This window comes from Bos javanicus, chromosome 14 (assembly GCF_032452875.1).
Source record: "Bos javanicus breed banteng chromosome 14, ARS-OSU_banteng_1.0, whole genome shotgun sequence".
In the NCBI taxonomy this organism is placed as follows: domain Eukaryota; kingdom Metazoa; phylum Chordata; class Mammalia; order Artiodactyla; family Bovidae; genus Bos; species Bos javanicus.
Window position 1 is genome coordinate 66,455,270 of NC_083881.1, and position 26,432 is coordinate 66,481,701.

At 46.9% G+C, this 26,432-nt stretch overlaps 1 protein-coding gene across 3 annotated transcripts in view; it reads right to left on the bottom strand.

The window, feature by feature from the left end:
- The window catches only part of MATN2 (matrilin 2), a 173,410-nt gene extending 147,339 nt beyond the window's left edge, over nucleotides 1–26,071 (bottom strand). For 2 of the 3 annotated variants that reach the window (XM_061439294.1, XM_061439292.1), the window contains exons 1-2: nucleotides 25,983–26,071; nucleotides 10,302–10,477 (exon numbers count right to left, since the gene is read on the bottom strand). In XM_061439294.1, the coding sequence (XP_061295278.1) occupies nucleotides 10,302–10,449 (148 nt within the window). In that variant the 5' untranslated portion in view covers nucleotides 10,450–10,477; nucleotides 25,983–26,071. The remainder of the gene's footprint in view (nucleotides 1–10,301; nucleotides 10,478–25,982) is intronic. The other variant, XM_061439293.1, reaches the window with a different exon arrangement.
- Between the last annotated feature and the right edge of the window lie 361 nt (nucleotides 26,072–26,432).

Sequence of the window (26,432 nt, forward strand, 5' to 3'; positions counted from 1 at the left end):
AAGGGTTGCAGAAAAGAATCTGAGCCAAAGGAAAGGTTACGTTGGCTTCTCCAACCCCACCTCTGCTACTCAGTGGTTGCACGATCTTGAGCAAAACATTTAACCTCTCTAAGCCTCAGTTTCTTCCTCTGTAAAATGGGGATAATAATATTAATACCACGTAGAAGGAAGGGTGAACTGCCTAGCACATAGTAGATGCTCTCTCAAAAGGGGCAGCCATCATTAATGTTGTTATTATTATCATCTGGTAGGGAAACCTGGGACATGATTGGCTCTGGAAGGGTAAGGCGGTATGCTCTGCCCCCCAAGAGCAACAGCCATCAAAGAGGAGAAAATAAAAAGTAGCTATGTCACCCACTGAAAAGACACCCACACATACACACTGCAGGTGCCAAACACGCGGGCAAGCTGAGGATCAGACATCCTGGAACTGAAGAAGGAAACGAGAGAGGGATGGAAGTGGAGAAGAAGAGATAAAAGAAAGTTACAGAAAAGGAAGCAGACAGAGTTTACTAGAGAAGAGAAGGTGAGAGACTGTAGAAAAAAGAAAGTCAAGTTATGTATTCATTGGCTAGGAATGATAGGAATTGGCTAAGTCAGATACTATCCTTTTTGGAGCTTCTCAGTATTAATCACAAGATAGGAATGAAGAATTCACTTCATATAGTTTATAAAAACTGAATGATAACAGAGATATTGCTTTATACATAAAGCAGGCAGAGAGCAAGGAGACGAGATGTACTTTCTGCACCCGGACTGAGCAGCCGCCATGACAGTCCCTCCATCGGGTCCGTAATTGGGCCCTGACTATGTCAGAGAGGATGTACAGAGGGAGACTGATAAAGGGGGTGTGATCTCACTTCAAAGGGTTTATTTTTTTTTAAGCCTTTGCTATACTTAAAAACAATTCGATCAGCTCTATGCATCAACCTTCATTTTTATAACCAGTTCTGATGATAAAGATACACGCCGGCCACTGGCTTCTTTAGATGTGTGCTGATCACTGTGCTGTAACAGGCATGAGGCTCCCCCCCTTTGCTAACTCCCCCTGGGTAGGAAAATACTAGCGTCCTCTTCAAAGCCGCAGAAAGAGTCGACCCAGCTGACAGTTCACTTATACTCTGCAGCTGCAATTTTCTCAGCAAATGTTATTCATCCTGCACTGTCTCTCTGGTTCATGCTTAGCATCTCTTACTAAGATCCGTTCCTCCTGCCCATCCCCACCCCAACTCCTAGATTTCTCCTCTGCAAAGATTCTCAAACTGAGGTCTCCAGAAATGGCAACTTCTCAATCCCCAACCCAGGCCTGCTGAATCAAACACTCTGGTCCTGGGAACCAGCCGTCTCTGTGTAATGAGTCGTTCAGAGCTTCTGAGAGACCATTAGGCATGAGGACCAATGTTCAGTTTCCCCGGATCCTACCCGCTACAAACCCCCTGCCTGATTCTACTGCCCCATCCCTTCTATCTTAAAACTTCTCCCTCTCATCCGGAGAGAAGGAAAGAAAGCCAAAGATCACATCGGGGATGGCAGCAAGAGGAGGTTCACTACCAGGAGCCAGAGAAGGGACAACGGGAAGGCAGGAATAGGTGATGTCATCACGCCCCAGATGAGACATGAAAGATCCCTGACTCCAGCCACCTCCCTTTATAGGTGAATACACTGGACAAGAAAAAGCAGCTTTCCCAGAGTCACATGCTAAGAGACTGCAACCGTGGACAGGAGGATGAAATCCACCATCTGTATGCCTCATCCTCTCCGCAGCCCAACACTCCCGGAACTTCCACTTGGGCAGGACCAAAGAGGGGGCTTGAGGTCAGCGACCCCGGTGTGACCTGCAGTAGCAGCAACACCTTCAAAGACTGATGGGTACATCATGGTCTGCTCAAAACTCCTGGTCAGGGAGCAAGCAAGCTCGAGTATTTCTTTGCTCAAACACACAACTCCTTAGCCACGCATCCTCTCTCGGAGTGGGGGAGGGTTGGAAGGGAAAACTTTTCATTCTGGGTTTTCAGAAGTCTGTAGCTCAGCTGGTAAAGAATCCACCTGCCAATGCAGGAGACCCGGTTCGATTCCTCAGTAGGGAAGATATGCCGGAGAAGGGACTGGCTACCCACTGTGGTATCTTGGGCTTCCCTGGTGGCTCAGCTGGTAAAGAATCCACCTGCAATGCAGGAGACCTGGGTTCCATCCCTGGGTTAGGAAGATCCCCTGGAGAAGGAAACGGCTACCCACTCCAGTATTCTGGCCTGAAGAATCCCATGGACAGAGAGCCTGGCGGGCTACAGTCTACGGGGTCGCAAAGAGTCGGACATGACTGAGCAACTTTAACCTTCAGAAGCCTTAACAAATTTACCAAATCGCTTTACTTCTCTTCTCCTGGGCTTCCTCGTCTGAAAATGAGATAAACCTATAACCACTTTGCAGTGTTTTGTCTTTTTTACATAGATGCAGTGAGTGGGCCTGTCCCTACCCACAGCAAGGTCTCAGTAAGTGATCGTACCTCCAGAGGTGTCATGAGACACGAAAAACAGTCCCTCTCTTCAATGGTTTACAATCTGATGGTAAAAATAAGGCAAGTACAAAAATAACCAGAATAGGAATCCTTGGCAGGTGCCATTATTACCCCTCAGAATATAAAGCAAAGTGAGCTGACACCTTGGCCTAGGATCTGAGTGCTTGTGCTCCATCCTGGGATGGAAGGGTCCCGCCTGGCTGGCAGGGGGAGGAGGTGGCATTTAGCCTGCCCTTGGCTGACAATAGTGAGAATGAAGTGAAGTCGCTCATTTGTGTCCGACTCTTTGTGACCCCATGGCCTCTGGCCTACCAGGCTCCTCTGTCCACAGGATTTTCCAGGAAAGAGTACTGGAGTAGGTTGCCATTTCCTTCTCCAAGGCTGATAATAAGCCTTACCCAAAGAAAAGAGCCGACTCATTAGAAAAGGCCCTGATGCTGGGAAAGATTGAAGGCAGGAGGAGAAGGGGACGACAGAGGATGAGATGGTTGGATGGCATCACCGACTCAATGGACATGAGTTTGAGCAAACTCCGGGAGATGGTGAAGGACAGGGAAGCCTGGCGTGCTGCAGTCCGTGGGGTCGCAAAGAGTCAGACAAGACTGAGTGACTGAACAACAACAACAAAGGAAAGATACTCCAGGTAGAAGAGGGTGAACAAAGCCCCAGAAAGCTCAAGGAAGGAGACAAAAGTTGTATCCGTGACAGAGTGGCTACAGGGCATGTTAAGACCAGTGGCCTCAATGGGTCTGTCCTTCCAGAAGCCAAAAGTTCAGATGCCTTCTGGCATCTGCTTTTCTTCCCTCACTGAGGGTGCCAACAAATGTCAATTAAGGGGATTGTTTCAGGATGTGGAAATTCATTTACTGGCAGCCAATGCTTGAAAATGTTAATAATTACCAACCTAGGCAAGAATCTCCATTGGCAACACAGACTAGGGCATTCTTACACTTAATTCCCTAGGCCAGCCAATTCCTTCAGTCACATTGCTAATTTAGGCTTCAGCTCCTTGTTTGAAACATTTCATTTTTTTCTGATGTTCTGAGATCAGGTTTAATTAGAGACGTATGCAAAATTGGAAATAAATGCCTAGTAATGTACTATGCTGGAGAAGGCAATGACACCCCACTCCAGTCCTCTTGCCTGGAAAATCCCATGGACGGAGGAGCCTGGTAGGCTGCAGTCCATGGGGTCGCTAAGAGTCAGACACAACTGAGCGACTTCACTTTCACTTTTCACTGTCATGCATTGGAGAAGGAAATGGCAACCCACTCCAGTGTTCTTGCCTGGAGAATCCCAGGGACAGAGGAGCCTAGTGGGCTGCCGTCTATGGGGTCGCACAGAGTCGGACACAACTGAGTGACTTAGCAGTAACTGTTTGAAAGAAATGTTACTAAGTTCCCTGACCTTTACCCCCTGAACACCTCTAGAATTTTTCCTAGCAGAGTTGAGGGGATGGGAAGTCAGCTCCCACCATCTCCTCTCCAACAGACTTTGGGGCACCACCTCCCACTTCTCGGACCTACTGTTCTGTTGTCACAAAGTGCTCTTTTAAATCACAAACACGAATTCTTTGCGGGTGCCACTGATCTGAAAGGGGAGTCTATTGCAGGGAAAGGAAAAGCTTTCAAGGTTAGTTAGTAGAAATAAAATGAGCGAGCTTGGTAAATTTAGAAAAGACAGCACATGTCAACAGGACCTCGTAAAAGACAAACAAAACAGGGGAGCCAGCAGGTAGAAGCGCATAGGCGGTTTGCATGTACGGTCATTCCAAGGTGAGGGGCATTGCCGATACAGTGGGGCTTCAGGCAAGGAGGGTTAAGGTTTCCAAAAAGGCTGATATGCCCCCACTGGTGGCCTTGGTGACAGCTCCATCCCTACATGACTGTGATACAATAAAGAGAAAAGTGTGCAGATGCAGAGCAGGCGGTAATTAGGAGTGGGGAGCAACATTACTTCCAGCTAGCACCGCTCTGAAGGGACTTAGGAGGGAGTCTGGGAGGGGACAGGTGCCACTGAGGCAGGAGAGGTACAGAGGGCAGAATCTAACAGCTTCCATGAGCTTAGCTTTGCATTTAGCCCACCCTGGGTTTCCCTGGTGGCTCAGGTAGTAAAGAGTCTGTCTGCAATGTGGGAGACCCAGGTTTGATCCCTGGGTTGGGAAGATCCCCTAGAGAAGGGAATGGCAACCCACTCCAGTATTTTTGCCTGCAGAATTCCATGTAGAGAGGAGCCTGGTGGGCTACAATCCATAGGGTTGCAAAGAGCCGGACACACACACACACACACACACACACAGCACGCCCTGCTTAGGCTGTCCAGATGGCACAGTGGGTAGAAACGGAATCAGCAGTGATCACCACTGTTGCCAGTTTCAAGTCTTCCAGGGCTCCCACCTCTGCAGCACAAAGCCCAGACTTTTTGTTGGTGCCCCCAAGGTCCTAAGTTACCTGGTTCCTACCTCCTCTGGGCTTGGCTCCAGCCCAGACCCCTTGCCTTACAGACATGGCGGTCCTGATGGCCTCACCAGACCCCACCTCCATGCTCCATCTTCATTCCTTTCCTGGCAGCTCATCTCCCAGCTTCACGCGGACCCAACTTTCCCTGGGAATGCTCCCCTAAACCAGCCACTTTCAACATGTGGTTTGGAGACCCCCACCAGAGGGTCCATGAAATCAAAGCTATTTTTGTAACAACACTAATGTTTGCCTGTTATACTCTCTCTTAAGAAAATGGCAACCCGCTCCAGTATTCTTGCTTGGAAAATCCCATGGAAGGAGGAGCCTGGTAGGTTACAGTCCATGGGGTCACAAAGAGTCGGACACGACTGACCAACTTCACTTCACTACGTGTGTATATAGTTCAAAATGTATACTGAGGTGGTTTTAGAGTCCACACTACTATTAACCTTGAAGAAACTATCATTTGTCAAGTTTTGGTGTCATGTCAAAGAAGAATCAGATCAGATCAGATCAGTCGCTCAGTCGTGTCCGACTCTTTGCGATCCCATGAATCGCAGCACGCCAGGCCTCCCTGTCCATCACCAACTCCCGGAGTTCACCCAGACTCATGTCCATCGAGTCAGTGATGCCATCCAACCATCTCATCCTCTGTCGTCCCCTTCTCCTCTTGCCCCCAATCCCTCCCAGCATCAGAGTCTTTTCCAATGAGTCAACTCTTTGCATGAGGTGGCCAAAGTACTGGAGTTTCAGCTTTAGCATCATTCCTTCCAAAGAAATCCCAGGGCTGATCTCCTTCAGAATGGACTGGTTGGATCTCCTTGCAGTCCAAGGGACTCTCAAGAGTCTTCTCCAACACCACAGTTCAAGAGCATCGATTCTTCGGCGCTCAGCCTTCTCACATTCATACATGACCACAGGAAAAACCATAGCCTTGACTAGACGAACCTTTGTTGGCAAAGTAATGTCTCTGCTTTTGAATATGCTATCTAGGTTGGTCATAACTCTCCTTCCAAGGAGTAAGCGTCTTTTAATTTCATGGCTGCAGTCACCATCTGCAGTGATTTTGGAGCCCAGAAAAATAAAGTCTGACACTGTTTCCACTGTTTCCCCATCTATTTCCCATGAAGTGATGGGACCAGATGCCATGATCTTCGTTTTCTGAATGTTGAGCTTTAAGCCAACTTTTTCACTCTCCACTTTCACCTTCATCAAGAGGCTTTTTAGTTCCTCTTCACTTTCTGCCATAAGGGTGGTGTCATCTGCATATCTGAGGTGATTGATATTTCTCCCAGCAATCTTGATTCCAGTTTGTGTTTCTTCCAGTCCAGCATTTCTCATGATGTATCCATACTCATTTAAATGGCTACTACAATTAAGTTCCTTTTTCTGACTACATATCTGTGTGAGGCCATATTTTCTTCAAGTAACACAACCCAAACAGTATTTCATGACAGACTGAATGGATGAGAAATGAGAATCCAGGTGTCTTTAATTAAGCTAGACATTAAGCAGAGTTGCAAAAATGTAAAATCCTCCATTCTTCTCATAATGGTTTTATTTTGAAAATATTATTATACAAATATTTTATTTGCATTATGCATCAGGTTTTGTGTTTATTGAAGTGAAGTGAAAGTCGCTCAGTCATGTCTGATTCTTTGTGACTCCATAGACTATGGACTATATATAGTCCATGGAATTCTCCAGGCCAGAATACTGGAATGGGTAGCCTTTCCTTTCTCCAAGGGATCTTCCCAGCCCAGGGATTGAACCCAGGTCTGCCGCATTGTAGGCAGATTCTTTACCAGCTGAGCCACCAGGGAAACCCTGTGTGTTTATTACTGTTATTTTAAAATTAATTAATATTTTTACAGCTTTCATTCTCAATTTCTCTTTTAAATTGTATCTATTATTTTGGCTGCACTGGGTCTTCACTGCAGTGCACGGGCTTCTCACTGTGGTGGCTTCTCTTCTTGCAGTGTGTTGGCTCACTGGTTGTGACTACCGGGCTCTGGAGTTTGGGCTCAGGAGTTATGGTGCATGTTGCTCCGTGACATGTGGAATCTTCTGAGACCAGGGATTGAACTTCTATCCCCTGCATTGGCAGGTGGATTCTTTTTTGTTGTTGTTGCAAAGAGTTGGACACAACTGAGTACTCACCCATGCGTCCACGCCACTCTCTAAGTTGTGTCTGACTCTTCTGCGAGACCTCATGGACTGTAGCCCACCAGGCTCCTCTCTCCATGGAATTCTCCAGGCAAGAATACTGGAGTGGGTTGCCATTTCCTTCTCCAGGGGATCTTTCTGACCCAGGGATTGAACCCGAGTCTCCTGCCTTGAGGCATTGGCAGGCATATTCTTTACTGCTGAGCCACCAGGGAAGCCCAGCAGGTGGATTCTTAACCACTGAACCACTAAGAAGTCCCTCCATTTCAATTTCTGATCCAGTAAACCTCAGTAGACTTAACCCACAAAAACAAAAGCTCTTTGGGATCCTCAATAATTTTTGAGCGTACAAACGTCCTGAGACCCAAAAGTTTGAGAACCACTTTCTTAAGCTGAGCCAACAGCAGGCAGAGTAGAGCTGTAACTTAGCTACGCCGCTACTGTTGCACACAGATTCCACCAAGTTAATGACCTTTTCGCACGTCTGTCTTCCCCACTGCACGTGTACTTCTTGGTTGTACTTTAACTCCCTCATGTCTGGCACACAGCAGAAATTCCAGATACATGAATGCAGTAGAAGGTAAGCCCTCCTGGACCACACGTCACGGACTACCACCTGAGTGACATGCAAACATCTATAGGAAGGTAGAAAAATATCTGCATTATTTTTTCAATAGGCTCGAATTGTTACCCAGCCTTTCACTTGAATTTAGACATAAATACAAATTTTTTAAAAAATCAGAAAATTCAAATGAAAAATTAGCCTAAGAAACAAGTCTGCTTCTACTCTGTTAAACATTCAGAGACAGTCATGCAAGCAAGTAATTGGTGAAATATACCATGCAGTGGATATCACAAATCCAGCCATCAAAAAAGCGGTCAGGGCAAGGACTACAAGGAGCACAGCTTCTCCATCTTTGTTCGCTGTCAAAGGTAGACCGAAAGCAGATGGCACCAGAGAATCCAGGCCAGAACGGTGGTGTTTGCCTTCAGTTTCATGGTTCGCACTCACTCCCCACGTTCCCAAGTCAAGCTACCCTCCTGCACATCAGGGAGTGGCCACGCCATTCCTTGGGGGGCAGAGGGGTGCCATATCCTACCCCCTCTTTGTCCCTGACACATTCTCCTGCAAAATCAGAAAAGCGGAGGGGGAGGATGCTCGGGGTTGATGCCCTTAGCAAAACAGGATCTCTTACGTGCGAAGACCAGGAGGTTTCTATTTCAGAGCCCGAGAGAGCTGTGAATGCTGACCACTAGGGAGGCCCAGTGTCCGTGTGTGGGGGGAGGTGAGAGTGTGTGAGCGTGTGTGTCTATGTGCATGTGAGTGTATCAGAAAGTATGTGTGGGGGGAAGAGAGAGGGGCAGGGAGTAGGCACAGGGATAGCAAATACCAAGAGGTACCTGTATGCTCTTCTGGCTAAGTGTGGGGTGGTTCATTCCAGAAACAGCCCCATCAGAAACCCAACTGTATAATCACTGCTGCTGATCTAGGAATCAGGCATTTCGAGCTCTCTCTCCCTCTCACACACTCACACACCTATGTCACCTCTTTTTATAGATAGATAAATGATAGATAGATGTTTATCATATGATAATATATGTTTATCATCTTGAAACATTTTTTAAAAGCCCTTTAATCAGTGTACTAAACATCCCCCAGTCCTTTCCACATTTGCAGAAATCTTATGTTTATGTCACTATGGAAACAGATTCTCAGGAAACTAAAGACATGGAGGGCCCAGCATCCTTGGGGTCATTGCTTATAGCACCATAAAGATTCTGACCTCTCAGAACAGAGCTTCTGGTTCCTCTGGTCTCTTGTCATTTCAGATGCTGAGGCAACCAGACACATAGCAGTTCTCTCAGTGGCCGTCGGAGGGGGTCAGATTTTAAGGGCTGGCCAACAAGATACAAACATGAAACACAGTTCTGGAGGGACTTCTCTGGAGGTCCAGTGGTTACGACTTCTTATTTCACTACATAGGCACAGATTTGACCTCTGATTGGAACTAAGATCCTGCATGCCATGTAACAAAAAAAACAAAAAACAAAAAAAGCCCACAGTTATGGAGAACAACTTCATGGAATGATGGTTGTGGGAAAGCTTTCATTCATTGCATACCTATAATTCACATATATTCGTTACCATGCCTTCTTCTCACAAAGATCAGTGTTAGCATTCCCATTTTATGGATGAGGAGACTGAACCTCAGAGAGGTTACGTGGCCTAAGTGTACCCACTTGGTCAGCACCAGAGCCAGGTCTATGAAGCCAGTGAGTGAGTGAGTGAATTCGCTCAGCCATGTCCGACTCTTTGCGACCCCATGGACTGTAGCCTACCAGGCTCCTCCATCCATGGGATTTTCCAGGCAAGAATACTGGAGTGGGTTTCCATTTCCTTCTCCAGAAGATCTTCCCGACCCAGGGATTGAACCCAAGTCTCCCGCATTGTAGGCAGACGCTTTACCGACTGAGCCACCAGGGAAGTCCTACGAAGCCAGGTCTATGCCAAAACCACCGTCTTGCCACTGGCCAGCCTTCCTGTTACCCCCGAATCCTCGCCTTCCAGAGCCCCTGTTCAGAACCAGGCCCATTCCTCTATATCTTATGTGTTTTCAGGACCTTTGCTTTCTCTGGGAGAAAGAAAAAAATTCGCCTGAAGGAGACACGTTGACTGGGAGAGAAACACAGACCTCTGACATCTTCTATTTCTAATCTCCTGATTCCATCTCTCTTTCGTGTCAGTGTCCACCTTCCACAAACCTGCTCTTCTTCCCAAGGTGCCAGGTAGGGAAGCATCATCAATACAGATCAGCAGACAGACCCAAGAAAACATTTTTACAACACCCTTGTCCGGGTAAGTCCAACCAGGACCTTTTCAGATGAAAACCCTTTCCCTTGCTTATTGGAGAAAAGTCAGGAGCTTCAGATTAAATGGAAAGTTTTGCAATGAAAGAGGTTTTCATTTCACTTGAAAACCAATGTACAACCACATCCTCAACGCAGGATGACTCCTTGCCAACGAGATGCCCTCTCCCCCAGCACACCCAAAGTGGGCACCCGGGGCGGGCACCCGGGGCGGGCCCCCGCCCCCATTGGAGGCCCGCCCTCGACCACCTCGGCCTGTTTCTGGGGCGGAGCCCCGCCCACCCGTCACTCACCCAGGAGGGCCGTCTGAGGGTGGGTCCGAGCGTGTCTCCCTCTGGAGGTGGACCTGGGAGGAGGCCGCCGCTCCCTGGCCTCAGCGGGGAGGAGGAGGAGGGTCGGTCCGAAGAGCAGCAGAAAGCAGCCCACCAGCATCTTCTCCATCTTCAAGAAGAGGAAGAGGGGCTAGGCTGTGACAAACACAACGGGAGAAGAGGGCTGGGTGAGGTTTCCGGGTCTCCCTGAACCCGACAAGCCGTAGACCCCCGCCCTCTCCCCTCCAGCCCCCCTCTCCCCCCCACCCCGCCTTTCCCCAATCAGACGTGCCGCTGGTACTTAAAATGCCATTTGTGTGTGTGACCCTCAGACCCCACTGGTAGGTTCTTGAATGGTCTGAGCAGGGCGTGCATAGTTGGAATTTTTCGCCACTTTGGTCACCATAAGACTGAACGGAAAACTTGGGGGTTGGGGAAATCTACCCTGAAGTATCTTTTCAATCAAGTTTATTTTCAGTTATTCGTAGTCACATTCTATATCCTGGATTTGAAAAAGGGAAAACTCCACCCGAGGAGTCCAAGTAACAATATTTTCTTAGTCTAATAATGGTGGATGGCAGGAATTAATCTGTATGTTTCCCAAGGAATTCACATACAGTTGCAATAAGTTAACATGACTTAGCCTCCCAGCCTCCCTGCCTCCCACATGCATCTATTAAGAGGGAGCGTGGTTCAGTGGTTAAAGGCTTGAACTCTGGCACCAGACTGCCGGGCTCTGGATTCTGGCTCTGACGCTTGCTAACTGTGTGTGACCTTGGGCAAGCTACTTAACCTCCCCATGCCATGTGGGAATATGGGATAATATTAGTTAATTGAGTGACTTAATCCATGTAACTGATGTATTCAGGATAGTGTCTGGCACACATGAGGAGGTAGGGGCAAGCGTGCAAGCAAAAGTGTTAGGAGACCAGAGAACAGGATCTATTACAATGTTGAGCAAGAAGCTCTCAGATGCAGAAAGAATTTTAGCCCTGAGTTGAGTTTCAGATATCCACAGAGGCGAGGGAGTTTCAATTGGAGTAACACACTCTTGACCAGACATGAACCGTTTTCTGTGCTGGTCCTGCAGAGTAGCCGCTGTTGAAGGCTCTGGAGAAAAGATTCTGAGCAGGGAAGTAACGTGATCAGATCCAGGCTTTCCCAGGCTGGCCAGTCTCAGTACCTCACGTGGGATGAGACAGGCACTTGCCAGGTGGTGAATGATACGGACTCTTCTGCCTGGCAAACCCTCACGGAAAAGGCAGTGTCCTGGGACTAGGTTTAAATTGTTTTTCTTCTAGTTTCAGTCATCACGATGGATGTCATAAGCCATTTATTAATTTACACAAATTAGTGGGGAGGAGGGAATATTTAAGGAGGAAAAACATTTAAGGAAGATCATCTGCCTGTAAAGTTTCTTTACTAAGTCCTCATCTTGTGCTTGGCCATTCCACCCAATTGATTTCATCTAATCCTCATCCCAATCAGAATTACTGTTTCTGCTTTTTAGAGATGAGAAAACTGAGGCTCAGAGAAGTTTAGTAACTTGACTGAGCTCACCCAGCTAAAATAAGTAGCAAAGAAGGGATTCAAACCCAGGGTAAGCAGCTAATTTACCATTTAACAGAAAACTTGGCTAGCTGCAAGTCAAGTCCCCAGAAGTCAATTCATGAAAGGCCATAGCTGTTTCACCGTCAGAGGTGGGATCAGGACAGGACCAGGGCAGGGATCACTTCCCAAAACGTGGGGGAAAAAAACACCTTAATAATTCCGTGAACTGTTTGTTCAGCAAGCTGCTTTCAGGAATTGACCTGGAGATGAACCTAGGCCTGTCGACCTTCAAAGACCACAGTTTTTCACACTTGCTGTGTTGCACTAGCTCACTTCTCACTCTGCCTTAAGGTTCCATTAAAAATAGCAGATGTTCATTCAGTGCTTGAGCCAAGTGTTTTAAATGTATTAACCCGTTTAATTCTTACAGTAAGTAAAGAAGTTAAATAATTTACCTAAGGTTATGCAGGTGATAAAGGGGTGAAGCTCCAGAGCATTGCTGTTTCCTTATGGATAACTACTGCCCACCCCTTATAACAAAATAAAACTCTTTACTAACTGGTCCCTTTTCATAGCTTAACCTGTGAGGTTCCTTTTTAGAAAAGGAAGAAAACTTAAAAGATTTTCCCTCTTTCTCTGATCCTAAACCTACTGTTTATTTCAAGTTCCCTTGGTTTTATCAATTCTAAGTGTAGTACATCATTTATATGTGATTTATTATTTTAGCGATGGTCTCCTTCTTCCCATATGCACAAAGTCCATGTTTATTTCTTTCAAAATATATATAACACTCTCTCAAGGGTCCACGTCCATCCCGACACATCTACAATTAAATCCAAACATTTAGAACACGTTGTGGTGGATAATTATCATTTTCAAAAAACAAACACCATTTCACGTGGCTTGGGTTTACTGTGGATTTTAAGAGGTGTTTGCATTTTCGAGTCACCATTGCTAACCAGAAGGGTCTGGAGATATGTAAGGGATAGGGAGTTGAGAATAAACAGGTCTGGACTTCCCTGGTGGTCCAGTGGTTAAGAGTCTGCCTGCCAATTCAGGAGACGGGTTCGATCCGTGCTGTGGGAAGATTCCACTTACCAAGGGACGACTAAGCCTGAAAGCTGAGCAACTACTGAAGCCCAGGCGCCCTAGAGCCTGTGCTCTGCAACAAAGAAGCCACCACACCGGGCAAGGAGAAGCCGTGCACCAAAAACAAAGGGCACAACTGGAGAGAGCACGCCCCAGCTAGAGAAACCCCACGAGCAGCAACGAAGATCCGGTGCCGCCATAATAAATAACATTTAAAAAAAAAAGAATAAACAGAGCTAAACATTTCTAGTTGTCTAACCCTGAGCAAGTTACTTTACCTCCCTCTGCTGCAGTTTCCTCATCTTTAAACTGGGGATAATAAAGACATCTGGTTGTTGTATGAATTAAATAAGCTCAAATATATAAAGCACATAGAATGTGGTGGCAGGTGGGAGGGAGGTTCAAGAGGACAGGGACCTATGGCAGATTCATGTTGATACATGGCAGAATAATATATTGTGTTGCCTTGCAACACAATATTGCAAGGCAATTATCCTCCAATTAAAAGGAAATAAATTTAAAAAATAAAGCACATAGAATACTGCCTGGTATATAGTAAGTGTCCCAAAAGTGACAGCTACTTTTTATTATCATTATGCAATCAAACCAATTAATATGAAGTGCACACTGTTAATTTTGTCATATTGAGCCATTTAATGTACCTTATATTAACTTTGATGCTGACTTGCGACACTGTAATAAAACAATGACACACACACAAATCCATAATTTAAAAATACAAGTTAGTATCTTAAAGTATTTAAAATTTCTTTCTACAGAGTGAAATAATGCCACTTACAGCAACCCGGATGGACCTAGAGGTCATCATACTACGGTGAAGTCAGAAAGAGAAAGACAAATACCATATGATACCACTCACATGTGGAATTTAAGATATGACACAGGGAACGTATCTACGAAACAAACAGACCCACAGAAGAGAGAACACACTTGTGGTTGCCAACAGGGAGAGGAGTGGACGAGTTTAGGATCAGCAGATGCAAACTTCTGTGTATAGACCGGGTAAGCAACAAGGCCCCACTGTACAGCATGGGGAACTACGGTCAACGTCCCGTGATAAACTGTGATGGAAAAAATATGAAAAAGAATGCGTGTATAACTGAGTCACTGTGTACAGCAGAAATTAGCACACCGTTGTAAATCAACTATGCTTCAGTAAAATAAATTTTAAAGATTCCTTTTTCAAAATGCAATGGTACAGCGAGTCACAGTCTGATAGAAAAGATTTCCAAGACATATATCCCTATATGTCTGTATGTCTATATATCATTTATATTCCGCACATACATTCCTATAACAACACAAAGACAAACGACCCACTTGAAAACGTGCAAAATATTTGAACACTCACATCACCAAAGAAGACATTCAGATAACAAATAAACATATGAGAAAATGTTCAACATTCTCAGTCATCAGAAAAATGCAAAGTAATAATCACAATGACAGGGACTTCCTTGCTGGTCCAGTGGCTAAGACTCTGCACTCTCAATGCAGGGGCCTGGGTTCAATCTCCGCTCAGGAAACCAGATCTCCAATTCCACAACGAAAGATCCTGAGTGCCACAATGAAGACCCAAGATCCCTCCAGCTAAAACTAACATTCCATGCAGCCAAAATAAATAAACATTAAAAAAACTAAAAATCACAGTGACATTCCATGACAAATTCACCAGAATATCTAAAACTTAAAAGACTGATATAACCAAGCATTGACAAAAATGCAAAAAACTGGAATTCTAATATGTTGCTGGTAAGGATGCAAATTGATACAGTCATTTAGAGAAACAATATAGCAGTTGCTCATACAGTTCAAGGTACATTTCCCAAAGGAGACAACACGAGGTGACCAACTGGCCTGGTTTGCCTGAATTGCCTGTGTTTTAGCACCGAAAGCCTTTCATCCCAGAAAACTCAGTCCTGGGCAAACTGGGCCAACCAGAAAGCTACATATTTACCCAAAAGACATAAAAACACATCTACACAAAGACATACTCGGATGCTCATAGACGCTTTCTTTGTGAAAGCTGAAAACTGGGAACACAAACGTCCATATATGAATGAACAGATAAATAAATTGTGGTACATCCATAAGACGGACTAATACCAATTAATGGAATGATACACTGGGTGAATCTCAAACGAATTAGGCTGAGTGAAAGTAGCCAGACACAAAAAGAACACATAGTGAACAATTCCACTTACGTGACATGCAACAAAGGGCGACACTGTACGACAGAAAGGAGATCAGTGGTTCTGATTTGATCTCGGGATTGGATGGGAAAAGAGGGTCAGCTACATCTACTTCTGCTTCATTGACTACACTAAAGGCTTTGAGACTGTGGATCACAGCAAACCGTGGAAAATTCTTAAAGAGATGGGAATACCAGACCACCTGACCTGCCTCTTGAGAAATTTTGCAGGTCAAGTAGCAACAGTTAGAACCAGACACGGAAAAACGGACTGGTTCAAAATTGGGAAAGGAGTACATCAAGGCTGTATATTGTCACCCTGCTTATTTAACTGGTATGAAGAGTACATCATGCGAAATGCAGGACTGGATGAAGCACAAACTGGAATCAAGAGTGCCAGGAGAAATATCAATAACCTCAAATATGCAGATGACACCACCTTTATGACAGAAAGAGAAGAGGAACTAAAGAGCTTCTTGATGAAGGTGAAAGAGGAGAACGAAAAAGCTGGCTTAAAACAACATTTAAAAATTAAGATCATAGCATCTGGTCCCATCACTTCATGGCAAATAGATGGGAAACAATGGAAACAGTGAGAGACTTTATTTTCTTGGGCTCCAAAATCACTGCAGATAGTGACTGAAGCCATGAAATTAAAAGATGCTTGCTCCTTGGAAGACAAGCTATAACAAACCTAGACAGCATATTAAAAAGCAGAGACATTACCTTGCCAACAAGGTCTGTCTAGTCAAAGGTATGGTTCTTCCAGTAGTCATGTATGAATGTGAGAGTTGGACCTTAAAGAAGGCTGAGTGCTGAAGCATTGATGCTTTTGAGCTGTGGTGTTGGAGAAGACTCTTGAGAGTCCCTTGGACTTCAAAGAGATCCAACCAGTCCATCCTAAAGGAGATCAATCCTGAATATTCATTAGAAGAACTGATGCTGAAGCTGAAGCTCTAATACTTTGGCCACTTGATGTGAAGAGCTGACTCGTTGGAAAAGACCCTGATTCTTGCAAAGACTGAAGGCAGGAGGAGAAGGAGACGACAGAGGACAAGATGGCTGGATGGCATCACTGACTCAATGGACATGAGTTTGAGGAAACTCCGGGAGTTGGTGATAGACAGGGAGGCCTGGTGTGCTGCAGTCCATGGGATTGCAAAGAGTCGGACACAACTGAGTGACTGAACAACGACACAGAAGCAGGAGGGAAATTTGGGGGCTGACGTAAGTATTCACCATGATTGTGGTAGATGCTACATGGCTCTATACATTTGTCAGAGCCCATCAAATTATACACTTAAAACTGAAGATTTTTTCTTTCTTTTAAAAAAATATTTATTTTTGGCTTCATCAGGTGTTAGTTGTCCCATGGCATACGGGATCTTAGTTCCCTGACCAGGGATCGAACCTGTGTCCCCTGCATGGCAAGGCAGATTCGTAACCACTGGACCACCAGGGAGGATCCCAAAGTGGAGAATTTTATTGTTTAAGTTCAACTTCAAAACAGCTATTTAAAAAAAAAAAAATCTAAAGAAATAGGGGAAAGGATACTGTATACAAGTCAACATAAAACCAGTATGGCAGTATTAATATCTAACAAGATAGACCTTTTTAAACAATTCAATGGCAGTGAAACAAGAAAAAATAAGTCAGGACATGTAGCCCACATTAATCGTTGTGTCTCAGTGTGGCATTTATAACTGCTAGCATTTGAAGAACAGAAGCCAGAGCCAATTCTCACCAGAAAATGGAATGATGTTTGAGAAACAGTTCTTTTCATAGATGGGCATATGAGAAGAATTGTTGTACTGAGAAATAGAGGTTAATTCAATCAGAACAGATTCCATGAAGCATTTGGGGGCATGGAAAGAATATTAAAAAAAAAAAATACAACAGTTTTGACTTTTGTTCTAGCAATTTTTCTCCTCTCCATGAGACAATGAGTCTTTTCATTTAGCTTTACCAAGAGGGTGGAGGAGAGAGAGAGGAGATTGTTCTGACGGTCTTAGCTATAACTTCTTCTAAGCATCACTGTTCCAAGTCAATTGACAGGCGCCTAGGATCTCACGGGAGCCAACACTACATGCCAGGGGCCTTGGGAGGAGAGGCCTGGCTCTGTCTCAACACGCCTTGTGACCTCAGTTAGGTGATTTAACTTTCTGGGCTTTAACTAGTCAGCTATAAAATGAGAGGCGTGACCTGGAAGCCATGTTTCCCAGCCTAAACCAGATCACAGGCCGAGATGACGCTGCTCTCCTGAGGAAGCCTGGGCCTGACACCCTCCCAGGCTGTAAACCCTGCCCCTGGATGAGAAAGGGGCTAAGGCTCTAGTATTTTCCAAGCGCCTACTACGGGCCAGGCAGTGAGCAGGCCACTTTGTGTAATATTATCTCATCTGGTCCCACAACCGTTCTGTGAGGTGGACTAGTTCCCAATTCCTTGGGTGGGACACCAAGAGCTACAGATGGAAAGATGTTCCCCCAGTGCCTCAGAGCTAGTTAAGTGACAAAGCCCAGATTCTACCCCTGCCATCTCTTAGGCAGCCAGCCTACTTGCTAAAAAAAGAGATTTTGAGTCCCCTCCTCTGTGCCGAAAGTTCTTAGACATCAGATACAATAGTTTTGTCCCTCGCAAGCCGCTGCTCCATTGGCACACCTCGGGTCCACACTAACCGCTGTGTCCACCGGAAATCTGTCACACAGGATGGCCCCAAAGGCCTTCCTGCCAGCCCCCACCTTAGACCAGAACCCCCAGCTCCCGCAAGGCCGGCAAGTGGAGCCCAGCTTCTGCTGGGAAGGACTCAAGGTCATGGTGCTCAGGACGCTCTCAGTACCCGACGCTGAGATGTTGACCTGATGTTGACTGTGATTTTCACCCCATGGTCTAGGCCTGCTTGCCAGCCTGGCCTTTCCAGGCACAGACTCGAGTCCTTTCATGGAAGGGTAAGTCCACGGTCAAGGGTGACAGGAGATTTGGCCTCAGCTCCAGTGTCTTCCTCGAGCCTCTGTCACATCCACGGATGGACGCTTTCTCGCGTCTGCCAGCTCCCCACTCCAGACCTCCCAGCAGGTCCTGCCACTGCAGCAATGCTCGAGGTTCTCAATTTCTCACCCAGACTCCTCCAGAAGCTTTGGAACTGCTCTTACCGCCTGGGGTCCTGCCCCTTCCCTGCTCAGCTTCCAACTGCAGCCTGCTTACCGTCGTCCATGCTTAAGGCCCACCGGCCACCCTCCAACCCCACACGCACCCCAGCCCCTTGACCGCTGCCAGAGGAACTCAGATTCTTGTGCTAGCTGGGTGCCTTCACTCATGCTCGTCCCTTGGCCCAGTCTACATTCATCAGAACTGCCTTGGAGGACCTCCCTGGCAGCCCAGTGTTTAGGGCTCCATGCTTTCCCCTGCCGGGGGCCTGGGTTCAGTCCCTGGTAGGGGAACTAAGATCCCACAAGCTATGCGGCGCAGCTAAAAAAAAAAAAAAAAACGCAACAAAACCGCATTCATTCCTCAAGTTTCAGCTCAGATGTTCAGCCACTCTCCAGAATGTTCTCTGATTTTCCCAGTGAGGATTGATGTTCCTACACCCTCTTAGCAGTGAGTTGGCTGTCCGCTCTGGCCCTGGGTTTCTTTTTCTTGCTTCCGTATCTGCCTCCCTGACTAGACTCTGAGCGGTTCCATGAAACCACACCTTGTCATCTCTGTATCGCCGGTGCTGAATTTTGTAAATGAACTCTTAGAAAATAGGTAAATGCTGAATAAACACATTTACTGATGAGCAAAAGATCAATAAATGTTGAATCAAATTGGCCCTAGTTCTGCACCCAACATCTTGACAAGGCCAAGCAGGTCTTCATCTATGTACGATGTTTGCCAGGATGGGGGCGACCCCAAAGGCTCTGCCTTGTGATGGGAGGAAACTCTCCCCCAGATTTCTTGTCCGTGTTGAGCACATAATTGTTAAATGGTATCGATGAAATATCAAATATCTAGTTGTAATAATTAAAGTATCCATTTCATCATACATGCATATTCAAAACATTTCAAATTGCAAAATACAGATTCGTTTAGCAATAATGCTGTATTCATTAAAAATGTTTCATAGAAAAAGTGTTTTTCATAAAACAGTGGTTTTTTCTCACTTCATAAAACAGTTTTCAAATGCTTGCCTTTCCGACATCAGTATTTCATCAAACTAAAGATGTTTTTTGAGTCTTCTGCCACCCTCACTTCTGTTTAAGTTGTGTGAGATACAGTACTTTCTGAATCCATATGTGATGTTGTCACTGGAAAGTTTATCTCAGGCCACCAGTCCCCACTTACGTAACATGAGGACAGTTGGGTTTTTTCATGTCCTGGAAACATAAATTCACCGTCTCTGCAACTTACTCATTGCGTTGCTCTTAAGGTATTGTATCCAGTGTCATCCAACACTTATAATTGTGAAATTGTGTCCAGAAGAATAATGACTAAATTTGAATTGATTTTTCTTTTACTGTTTTGGTCAGTTGACTTCTACGTGCATTATCCAAAATTAGTACATTGATTGAGGACAATTCAAGCCAACGTTCCATCCCAAATATGTTCAATGTATTTGACAGAGCTCCCCCTACTTTGAGAGCTCTGCAAGGACTCAAATATAGAGCAAATTCCTCGTTTCAAAGGAAGCATTTTCTGGGGGAAAATATCCTCACCTCATATTTTGGTATACAGGGCATTCCTACCATATCTTTTCTCCCTTCCAGACAAGCAAGCACCACATTCTACCATGTGATGTCTCTCATGCCTTCTCCCCTTTCCATCCATACCAAGGTCACAGCCCTAGACCTGGCCCTTATTCTCACTGGAGAGACTACAAAGGTCTTGCCAGACATTGCTAGTTGTCTTCCAATATTTCCCCTCCTTCTTTAGTAACAGAATCTCCCTTATTCACTTGACATGTGTGGGAATTAAGACCAAATGCTCAGCCTTCCCTTCTTCCCTACATGGGTCGGGGGGACAGAAGTCAACGTTGTGTGTACAACTTCTGAGAAGTGTCCTTACAGGAGAGGAGCTGAGGGCCGATTGTGGAGTGCTACAAATGTTCTGTGGATTACTCAGTGCTGACTCATTAATGAAATTAATGATTACTCAATTAATGAAAAATAATCCAGCTACGTCCCTGATTAGTGCACTTTCTTATATGCGTGCTTCAGTAAAATGTTTACTTAAAAAACAGGTAATGCTAAGTTAGAATAGCAGTTACCTTTGGAGGAGGTGATAATTAATCGGGGGTACAAGGGGGGGCTTCTGGGGTACCGATCTGAGAAGTGGTCACATGAGAGTGTTCATTTTCAAAAGACCCACTGAACTGCTCCCTTATGGTTTTTTGGCATCGTTTTCTATGTGCTTTTGATTCTAAGTTTACTTGACAAATGTGTGCAGTACTACTCCTGCCCCCCTTGCTCCCAGATCACTCCATGGACATTCAGGGAGAGATGTGAGCTGCAGCAGAGATTTTGGAGGAAGTTTAATGGGTGTTCTCTCTTGAATGGGCTACTGTGCACACACTGGGAGGGATGTTAATAAGAATAAAGCTGTACTGGTGGTCCTGACCTGGAACTCCTTCTTAAGCCCTGGGATGTGCAAAATAATGTCCCTCCAAAGATGTCCATGTCCTAATCCCCAGAATTTGTGGATATGTTACATTACACAGCAAAGGGGAATTACGGTTCCTAATCAGCTGACTTTAAAAATGGGGAGCTACTGTATATCAACTATATCTCAATTTTAAAAATAGAAGAAAAAAAAAAAAAAAACAGGGCGAGTATCCTGAATTATCCAGGTGAGCACAATGCAGTCGTCAAGGTCCTCAAAAACCTAAGAGGGAAGCAGCATGAGGAGTACTCAGCCTGACACTGCTGGCTTTGCAGATGGCAAGAGGCAGTAAGCCAAGCAAAGAGGAGGGAGTCTAGAAGCTGGAAAAAGCAAGGAAATGCATTCTTCCCTAAAGCCTCCCGAAGGAACGATAACACCCAGTAAGAACTATTTCAGACTCGTGACTTCCAGAAACAGAGGATGAGACTTTTTAAAATTGAAATATAGTTAGTTTACCATGTTGTGTTAGTTTCAAGTGCATAGCAGTGATTCAGTTATACATACATGTATATTTACACACACATACATACATATGTATACATATTCTCTTTCAGATTTTTCCATTATATGTTCTTATGAAATATTGAGTATTGATCCCTGTGCTATACAGTAGATCCTTGGCATTCACCTAGCTTATATTTAGTAGTGTGTGCGTTATTCCTAATTTACCTCTCCCACTCACCCACTATCCCCTTTGGTAACCATAAGTTTATTTCCTGTCTCTGAATCTATTTCTGTTTTGTATCATTCATATCATGTTTTGAGATTCCACATATAAGTGATGTCATATGATATTTGTCCTCTGTCTGACTTACTTCACTTAGTATGATAATCCCTAGGTCCATCCATGATGCTGAAATTGGCATTATTTCATTCTTTTTTATAGCTGAGTAATTCAGCTAGATATACTACATCTTCTTTATCCATTCACCTGTCAGTGGACATACAGGTTGCATAAACTTGTTTTATGTCTCTGAGTCTGTGGAAAGTTACTACAGCATCAATGGAAAACTAATACAGACATTGTCTAGGGAATCTCAGAAAGGTGGTGATATTCTCAGAGGAGATCTTGGGGGATGGGGGCATTCTTTCTGTTTCACTGAAATGAAGGAGAGGAATTAGAAAAATCAGAAGACACTGTTGATGGAGAAAAGGAGACCATTCTGAGGGGCCGGTGTTAAGGTTTGTCACAGAAAGGCAGAAACTGAAAGTAGTAACTTGAGAATTGTGTTTGAAGAAACCCAGGGCTCGCAAAAGATTTGACCCTTAGCCTTGACCCCTGTGGTCTTGAGCGTCTCATCTTTTAGACAAGTGAAAACAAACTCACCTAACTGGGAAGGTGCCGGGATAAGCCCTAAACAGAAATGAGATAAAATCCTTTGATCGACATCATTTTCTCTAATAGTAACTGTTTATTAGAATAATGCCCCCAAAGATGTCTATGACCTAATCATCCCAGAATCTGTGAATATGTTTTTGCCTTTTGTGGCAAAAGGGATTTTGTAGATGTGATTAAACCAAGGATATCGAGATGGAGAAAGTAGCCTGGATTATCCAAGTCGGCCCCAAGTAAGCACAAGGGTCTTTATAAGAGAGAGAAGTGGGGATGGAGAGGAGGGGGAGAGAAGGGGGAAGGAAGGGGAGAACTGGAAGCTGCTATGCTTCGAAGATGGAACAAAAGTCCAGGAGCCAAGAAACACAGGCAGCTTTCAGAAGCCAGAAAAGGCAAGAGAACAGATTTCCCCCGGAGCCTCCAGAGGGAACACAGCCTTGCCGACACCTTGATGTTAGCCCAGTGAGACCCATTTCAGACTTCTGACCTGCAGAACTGAAGGACAATAAATCTGTGCTGCTTTAAGCACTAAGTTTGTAGTAATATGTTACAGCAGCAATAAGAAACTGGTACAGTAACCTAAAATAGCAGTGGGGTATTCCAGTGGGGAGTGAGCCACAGCCCCCAGCGGTAAAGTTTTCTCTGACAAGACTCTTAAAAGAACCTTTGAAAAATGTTAGCTAGTTCACCTACTCAACCACTGCTTTTCCATGCAGATAGTTTGGTATAAATCTTATTTTCAATCAGTTCACTCTGAGCATTATCACATACTACCCACTGGCAGATTCATTCACAGTTAATTAACTCATTTAACTGTTATGACAACACTATGACACAGATGGCATCATCCCATTTGATGGATGACATAACTGAGGCTCAGATAACAATAATCATAGGTAATTAATATTGAGCACTGACTCTGAGCTAGGTATTACACTAAGCATTTTTATCTGCGTTAACTAATTTAATTCTCCCCACAGTCCTGTTCCCATTTACAGATGAGGAAACTGAGGCAGGAAGTCTTAGTAACTCTTCACAATCCCTGCAAGTAATGAGTGGCAGGTCTGAGACTGGAACCTCAGTCTCTCAGGCGCCAAGATCAAGGTCACACCCCACAACCTCTCATCCTTGTCTGCGTCATTACCGCCAACAACCAAGACCTCTGGGATGGAGCGCAGACCTGCCCTTCTCTCTCTCCGAGTCCCCTTCAGGGTCCTGCTGGGTAAGGCAGCAGTGGCTGTCTGCCGAGCCACATGGCAGGTTCAAAGATGACCTCATGGCTGGAGCTCCAAGTGGCAACCGGTCCTTTGGAAGGGCCTCCCTGGCCCTGTTTACTAGCAACAGCGAAGATAGCCTCCACTCTCTCATTGGCACTTCCGCACCCTCTTTTTCTGACCCTTCTGACTTATTCCCACGTGTTACAAACAGAGGAGTCCTCCAGAGTTTCCCTAAAAACAGGGAGTCCTAGGAAAGGACTCTCTCAAATGCACATGCTAAAAACCTAAAAACCAGAGGCCGCTAGTCCCGTCCCAGCGAAAGCATCAGAGACTCCTGTGCCCTCGGCTGCTCTCAAACAGCGGCTCAGCCCTGAGCCCCAGCGTGTCCCCCTCACTGCCCACCCAGCCTCACGCCCAGCGCCCCTGCAGGCCAGTGTTGACCCTCCTGGTGCTCCCTCACCACCTGTCTCTGCCCCTCCTTCATTCCCGCCCCTCCTCACTCCTTGCCTTCTCTTAGGCCCCCACCAGAGCTGATTCTAGGAAAAATGGGGTATTTCTTTCTAGAACCTTCAATGATCCTCTTCTTCCTTCTCTATCTTTCAAGAAGCAATCTTCGGGGTTTCCCTGGTGGCTCAGTGGTAATGAATCTGCCTGCCGATGCAGGCAGCACAGGCACGGGTTCGATCCCTGATCTGGGAAGATCCCACATGTCATGGAGCAAGGAAGCCCATGGGCCACAACTACTGAGCCTGAGCCCCAGAGCCAGGGAGCTGCAGCTACTGAAGCCTGAATGCCTAGAGTCCACGCTCCACAACAAGAGAAGCCAACAGTGAGAAGTTCGTGCACCACAGCTAGAGTAGGCCCTGCTCTCCCCAACTAGAAAAAAGCCCTTGCAGCAACAAAGACCCAGCACAGCCCCAAATAAATAAATTTAAAAAAGAAGAAGAAGCAATCTTTGGTTCCCTCTTCTTTAAGTCTTCAGCCTCATTACCTCTTGTTGAACAGAGATATGTGGTGACGGTGGAGCTCAGAGCATGGCAGCCATCTGAGGGGATCTCCGAGGTGGGCTCTGCACCTCTGGTCAGTGAGCTCCAGCCTCAGTGCCTCCAGGGGCACTGGACTCTAGAGCCAGGGACCCTGGATTCTTAGAGAAGAGCGGCCTGCCTGAATTCTATTGACAGCAAAAAAAAAAAAAAGGCGGGGGCAGATGGGGAAACAGAGGTGAAGAACCACAGATATCTATCTGCAGTCTCAACAGGGAATTCCAAGGGATTGAGCTTCCGGGTTTGAAAGGAAACTTTCCAGACCATAAACCCATCTTGGAACAGCAATATGATTTTCTGAGGCTGTCCAGTTGGAAGCAGGCAGGGAGAACTGTGCAGGCGTGCTCCTGAGTACAAAATTGCAGTTAAATACATGCGGATCATCTGCCAGCCTCAGGTATCCACTCAGAGCCTAGCTTCCTCAGTTGGAGAGGAGGTGACTGTGTTCCTAGAAAAAAATTCCTTGCTCTTCTGGAGAGTCAGGTCATGGAACTAGTCTTAAGATGCCTGGAACGGTTGTAAGCACTTGAATTTAATCCTCACTGCCCTGTAGGTATGATCATCCCATTAGACAGATGAAGAAAGTGAGGCACAGAGTAGTTGGGTAACTCCAAGGTTACCAACGTGTAAGCTCCGCTCACAGCCAGGGTCTGAACCTCAGCAGGCCAACCCAGAGTCTCTGGTCTTGACCATGCCCCCCACCCCCACCCCCCTGCAGCCTTTTGCTGGTCTCTTGGCTGCCCCGCTGCTGGAAGCCAATTAAATGCACTTGGTGCAGACACGGCCCAGCTCCCTGATTTATGACGATCTGGAACTCGGTCATTTCGGGTTTGCTCAGGGCCAGGAGTGTATTCCCGAGGAGCTATCTTCCTGTGAGTCCAGTCCCGGAGACCTTAACGAGAGGGGTGGGGGTGTTCCCTCATTTTTTCTCTCCCCTCTCCATACTATCCTGGGGGTTTCTAGCAATGACCACAAATGCCCTCACCTTTCTTTCCTTTCTCCACCACGTAAGGAAGCTGGAGCTTTAGCTCCATAGAAAACCAAGAACAAAATGCTGATGACACAGGCATGAAAAGACCAAGCCCGCCGAGGTGGGGAGTCGGAATCGATCCGCTCGCCAGCCGAACGGGAATCGCCGCAGATCCGCGCTCCTTAAGTCTGCCTTTTCCGGGGTTCGGCGGAGCCCGGGTCCGGGCGTCCCGGCGGCGAGGCACAGCGCCCCCACGGGACCCCACGGGGTGGCTACCGCGCTGTGCGCCCGGCGGCGCGGGGAGCGCGCGCGGAGCTCGCCCGGCCGCGGCGGCCCGACTGCCCCCAGCCTGGGGTCCCGCAGTGCCGCCGTCGCTCTCGGGCTCTGCCTGCCCGGAGGGGTCGGGAGCCACGAGCCTGGGGCTAGAGGTGGTGGTCTGGGGGCGCCTGGCGGCGGGGGCCGCGCGGAGCGGCGGAGGCCGGGGCGCCAGCCTGGGGGCAGCGCCCGCGTGCGTGGGTGCCTAAGCCCTGCCTATCTGTCCGTCTGTCGGTCGGTAGGGGTCGGTCGGTCGTCCGCGCCTCGGGGCCGCGGGGCGAGGCAGGGGCCCCGGGGAGAGCGCGCCCGGCTCACCTGCAGCCGCCGCTGCCGCCGCCGCCGGCGCCTAGGAAGCGAGACAGGGGCGCAGCCGCCCGGGTCTTCCTCGCTGGCCTCGTCGCCGCTCCTAGAGCCACGGCTCTCCTCGGGGAGACCGCTCGTGGGAGCCGGGGAAGAAGCCCGAGGCGCTGCCGCTGTCTCCTCCTTGGCCGCTTCCTCCAAGTCCCATCCCAGAGCGCTCCCTTCGCTCGCTGGCTGCCGGGACGGCTCGGGGCCAGCGCGGGCGGGCGGGGGAGGCGGCGCCGCCGAGGGTGGGGAGAGGGCCGGCGGGAGGAGGGGTGTCCTCTTTGGGGACGGGGCGGGCGCGGAGAGGGAGCGGCGCGAGGACCGCCCCACTCCGAAGGCAGCCCCGGGAACCGGGCGCCCTGGCCGCGCGTCCTGCCTGCTGCCACCTCGCTCTGCGCGAGCCC